The sequence below is a fragment of the Psammomys obesus genome, unplaced genomic scaffold (assembly GCF_907164565.1).
Source record: "Psammomys obesus unplaced genomic scaffold, mPsaObe1.curated_primary_1811, whole genome shotgun sequence".
Lineage (NCBI taxonomy): Eukaryota > Metazoa > Chordata > Mammalia > Rodentia > Muridae > Psammomys > Psammomys obesus.
The window spans coordinates 9,510,841-9,516,840 of NW_026585689.1; the positions used below are offsets into that span (position 1 = coordinate 9,510,841).

General features: G+C 37.7%; 1 protein-coding gene across 1 annotated transcript in view; it reads right to left on the bottom strand.

Annotated features, from left to right (window-relative positions):
- Positions 1-5,687, bottom strand: part of Zpld1 (zona pellucida like domain containing 1) — a 46,913-nt gene extending 41,226 nt beyond the window's left edge. The window contains exon 1 of the mRNA XM_055594758.1: positions 5,582-5,687. Coding sequence (XP_055450733.1) covers positions 5,582-5,687 — 106 coding nt within the window. The remainder of the gene's footprint in view (positions 1-5,581) is intronic.
- Positions 5,688-6,000: the final 313 nt, after the last annotated feature.

Genomic DNA, 6,000 nt, shown 5'->3' on the forward strand with positions numbered 1-6,000 from the left:
TTTGCTCAGGATTTCTCATAACCCTAGTCCAGTCTATGATAGTGTCAGAAATAAGCATTCTTGTCCCCAGTGGTCTCTTTGGTTGTGCCTTTATCATTAAGAACTTCTTCACAAGGCTATAAATTTTATCTAACCCTTCCCTGCTAGTCCGTTCTAAAATTAGAGGCTGGTTCCAAAAGATATCCCTCAATCTCAAAGGCCAGTGCTTTTATCTAAAACTTGTCTGTGGCTTTAGTCTGGGAAATGTGCAAGTATTATCTCAGTGGCTTGTGATTCTGCTCCTTGTCATTAGCTAGGGCAGCAAAGAGTTCACTACTTTTAAAATTAGATGGTATTTCTTTAAATTTAAACAAATTAGGACCACTGTGGTTATCTTGGCCCAAGAATAAATGCCATGGAAATTAGAGAAAATAACTGTAATGCTCTGAAACAGCAGAGGTCAGATAGGGTGAGATGATAATCCCCATCTTTATTAGCAGTGCTTTGCATTTAGATAGTCCATCTCTTTAGCCAGGCTCATTCGCATTCCATCTCAGTGTTTAGAATCCCAGTAGATCTTGGAGATCCTAATGACCCCAAGAAGGACCCTGATGTGGGGAAGAAATGAAAAGTCAAAGGGCAATGAGCAATTAACTCTTAGGCTCTATTTGCTCACCCTGCACTTTCGGGAAACAACCTGTGAAGAAAGAAAGAATATGAAGTAATGCTCATAAAAGCCTAAAGCCTCTCCTGAGACTTCTACTTTATTTGGGTTTTAGGAGGTTTTTTACTTTATTACAAATGTTAAATTTTAACACAGGTATATGTGGGTGGCTCAAATGAGTATGTACATTTGGAAATATGTACGTTTGTCACCCATGACAGCGTTAACATTTATATGGTTGAAACAGGAGGTTAATCAGTTTTCTTTGTTAAAAATTAGACACTTCTCCATCCTCCCTGATTTTAGAGGATTTGCTTAAAATAACTTGAAATTGTGAGTGTCCTCCCTGAAATGTCTGCAAATTGTTTAGAAAAGGAAGATAGCACTTGGTTATCCTTTACAGAGTAGGAGTCTGATATGTCTGTACGAAAGCATCACCTGTTTTTAAAAAGCTAATGGCCTATAGCTGAGACAGAAAAATAGGAGTTGGGACATCCGGCAGGCAGAAAGAATTCTGGGATAGAGCCAGATACACAGGATTCTAGTCAGTAAGTTGTGAGGAGAACAGATGTATGATACCTGAGTCCAGGTAACCTGCCACATGGCAGAATGTAAATTAATGTGAATGGGTTATTAAGTGATGAGCTAGTTAGAGAAGAGCCTAGCTATATGGCCTAGGTATTTGTAAAATAATAATTGAATCTCATGGGTCTCAATTTTAGGAGCTTGAGTACAGGAGGAAAAACCTCCTATAACATATTTATGGCCGAGGGATTAAGTCATTATATAACAAGGAAGTTAATACCACCCCTCTCTCCTAGACACTGTCAGAAGGGAGAGGCTTGCTTTTAGCATAAACTTTACTTCAAACAGAAAGGCAATTCTTGTTACAAGAATATAAGAAAAATATTTTTTTTTCCTCTGGATAAACCTGATAAACTAACACAGGCAGCCATGGCAATTACCAGGTAATATTAGGATATATGACTAATGGTGCTGCTGCTGTCACAGTCTTATGCCCAGGATTGGCATTGTTTGTCCTAAAAACATTCAGGCTATAGATGTTTTATTTGACTAGGTTAAGAGTGCATGCCTTTTATACAAGACATATACACATGACATAGGGAGATTACTGTTTATTCAATGCCAAAGGTTTTTTTTTTTTTTTTCTCCTTCTTCTTCTTTACTATATAGTCACAGAGGATTTTAGACCAGGAGGTTCTATTTTCAATGTCAGTTTCCTGACACATGATTTTTCTTTTTAATGGAACAATGGAATAAAACAAGAGCAGAGCACAGTGTCACATACTATTAATCATAAATGTATATTAGGTTCATTTGTATGGCTAACTACAGATTTTGGTCATTATATTTAGAGACTACAACACGATGTGTTCAGGATAAGGTAATGGATCCTACAACAACTCAAACTGATTTTGTTGTAAGTTGTCAATAGCTACTATTAACTACTATATGTCTTCATTTTATACCATGGGAGAAATAGAATATTTTGGTCTCCTAATTACTTTGTGGCCAAACAACATGTTTTACTCCACGTAGAGAGAAAGGAAGGATGTAGAGTTGGGTGGGTGGGGCAGTGGGAAGGATCTGGGAGGAGTTGGGGGAGGAGCAGCCATGATCAGAATACAATGAATAAAAAATAAAAGGGGAAACATATATAAGCAAGGAAGAAGAAAAGGAAGAGGAAGAAGAGGAGAAGGAAGAGAGAAGGAGGGAACATAGAATTACATCAGTCAGATTGTCTCTGATCAACAATTCCCTTGCCTACCCACATAAGGCCTGTTTATATTCCCTACCCAGCCCTCTGGTCTCTCAGCTCTCAGGAAAGCTACCTCCCACTGCCTGATTCTGGAAACACAATCAGTGCCTCTCTGACTTTGTCTGTTTATGTCTTTATTTCTCCTTCTTTCCTAAATAACAGAAACAGCTTACACTCACAGAGCTGCATCCCCTGCCTATACCGTTCTACCCTTTACTTCTCCACCAACAGGAGCCTTTCACTTTTACCAACCTGCCATATTTATGTTCACGCCCATTTCCTGCTCACACACTGAACAGACATTCAGTTCTAATATAGCTGTCTTCACTTTTGACATTCCCTTCTCAGACCCAGGTCTGTACTTTCTTCTAAGAGAGAGCTGATACTGCTATCTATTCCCCAGAAAATGCCCCTAAACCATTATTTCCAAACACCAAATTTCTTTTTAAAGTACACAGTATTTTTAGTTTTCACATTAGTTAACAGAATTAACACCGGTTTCCTGTGGGCAAAACATCATCCAGCCTTTCCTTTCTCCCAAATCAAATCAATCTCATGCTCTGCTGAGTCCAACACAAACATTTCTCTTAACAAAGCTGTCTCCTTCTATTACTCCCACTGCCAGTAACTCCATAATCTTTCTCTCTACCCATAGTCTCTTTTAACTTGACTCTTACATTTCCAAACAATACAATGTTTTATAAAGCAAAACAAACAATTAAACCTATCAAAAACCATGTTAAAAAAGACTCAGTGTCTTTTCTGCCTACAAAAATAAAGTAAGAACATTTCCCTTGCACAATATAACAGAGAGCATTCTTGCCAAAACAATTGAATATAATTTAATCAAAACTGCAGCTCTAATTAATTCACAGGGTTTGCAAGAAGAGCATGCTGACAGCACCTCTGACTTGTGTTTAGTCGCATCAGAGGGTCAGGATCCTGTAGAGCACATAGCATAGAACAAATGACCAAATTAGAGACAACTTGACCTAGCATTAAGGCATATCAAGGAATTACTAAGTATACCAGATAAGTGCACAAAGTTTAATGATTTTTTATTTTATTTTATTTCTTTATTTCTTTACTGCAATTTATTCACTTTGTATCCCCTATGTAGCCCCCTCCCTTGCCTCCTTAAAGTCTCCCCCCACCCTTCTTCTTCTCTCCTTATGCCCTTTCTCTAGTCCCCTGATAGAGGAGAACCTCCTCCCCTTCTATCTGACCCTAGCTTATCAGGTCTCATCAAGGCTGGCTGCATCATCCTCCTCCATGGCCTGCCAAGGCTGCACCCCCGAAGAGGAGGTGATCAGACAGCTTGCCACTGAGTTCATGTCAGAGACAGCCCCTATACCCCTTACCAGGGAACCCACTTGGAAATTGAGCAGCGAATGGGCTTCCTTTGAACATGGGTTCTAGGTCCTCTCCATGCATGGTCCTTAGTTGGAGTTTCAGTCTCTGCAAGCCCCCTTGGCTCAGGTATTTTGGGTCTATTGTTTTCCTTGTGGAGGAATGGATACAGAAACTGTGGTACATGTATACAATGGAATACTACTTAGCAATTAAAAACAAGGAAATCATGAAATTTGAAGGCAAATGGTGGGAACTAGAAAAGATCATCTTGAGTAAGTTAACCCAGAGGCAGAAAGACACACAGGATATATACTCATTTATAAATGTATATTAGACATACAATATAGGATAAAATACTAAAATTTATACCCATAAAGAAGCTAAACAACAAGGAAGACCTTACGGAAGATGCTTAATCCTCATTCAGAAGGGCAAATAGAATAGACATTTAGGAAGTAGACAATAGGAAGTAGGAGAGGATAGGGAACAAGGACAGGAGCCTTCCACAGAGGACCACTGAAAGACTCTACCCACCAGGGTATCGAAGGAGATACTGAGACTTGTGGCCAAACTTTGGGCAGAGTGCTGGAATCCTTATGGAAGAAGAGGGAGATGGAAGGACCTGGAGGGGACAGGACCTCCACAAGTTTAATGATTTTTTAAAGTTTTTCTATTAGATATGCATACCAAAGCATGAAAAATAAGTTTAATTTTAAACATTCCAGAAATAGGAGTGTAAAGGAGATATGAAACAAAAATTATAAATGTGCATAGTGAGTAAATCTGTATGAAAAGATTTTTTTAACTAATCTTACTGATATGTATGTTTGAAATTGTCCTTTCTAGAGATATTATTAAAGAAGAATTTATTTGGGGCACTCAATACTATTAAAACCTCATATTCACTCGCTCTATAGATTCACCTTTGAACATTTGCCATGATGAACTTGCCTCACAGGTGAAGAGTCCAGACAATAGGTCTGAGTTTATGAAATCATTTGGCCGCACTCCAGTCTTGATTCTGATGTGAAACTCTCACTTCAACAAATGAAACAACCTACTGATTGCTCTATTCAAGTTTATTGCTCTCACATCCTCCAAAAATGGGAATTTGGCAAGTATGAAGAATGCAAATGCAGGCCAAAGATCTTGCAGTTCACATGATGGACTTGAAAAAGCATTTTCTGATGCCCTGACCTTAACTTTGTAAATATGGAGTGAAGACGAGGAACTCTAGTGAATGGAGAATGACACTTTTACAAGGTATAGAGATGTCTTCTAATATTGCCAAAATTTCACAACTGTTACATTATTAGGTTTTTGTAAAAATTCATTCAAAAGCTGACTTGTGCAAGTTTGATGGTGACAAATATTTAATTGAAACAATATTTTGGAAGTATCACACAGTATTTCATAATTATTTCATTAAATATGACTTCCAAATAAAGATAATCACATGTAAAGACAGTTTTAAAAATCTGAATTAAGTTGAGAAAAAAAGTCACCAATTAGGCAAATATTTTCAAAGGGAATTAGACTCTCACATTTTATTGCCCACTGGCCAAGATTTTTTCACATTTGTGAACAGTCATTATAATAATATTAACTTTGATGACCACTATGTATGTTAATGAGGATAAAATTGAAATTCCAAAAAAAATGCCTTGATCTCATCTTCCATTTCTTAATACCCACTTAAAGTAAAGAGATAGATGCCATTTGCTATATGTATTTAAATGCTTGACTATTCCCACATAACTTTTCTTTCCAGAAGTAATTGGACCCTAGAAGAAGCTCAGACTCACCAGGAAATCTGCTGTGGAGGTTGGCATCACAGTTGTAACTGTTGAACTGAGCAGACCCTGGAATCACTCTAACCGCTAGGAGGAGCAGCAACCATATCCGTTCCATGGCAAAACCTAGCAAAGAGTAACAAGCATGTAGACATCACCAATATTACCCTTTCTTGCTGAAAAGACTGAGGCAGATCTCACCCCTTTGCTGGATAAGCAACTTGTAGCTACATAGCCAAATCCTGGGGACCATAAAAAGTAAACATAAAAACTGAGGTACAATACCTCAATATTATTTTAATTCCTTGTCTTCAATTTGATAATGGTAAAAATGTTATGTTTTTGAACTGGAAGAACTGATGCTAAATCAAATGAAATACCGAAAAAAATACAATTTTTATAAATAGTATGAACTCAACCCAATATCTAGC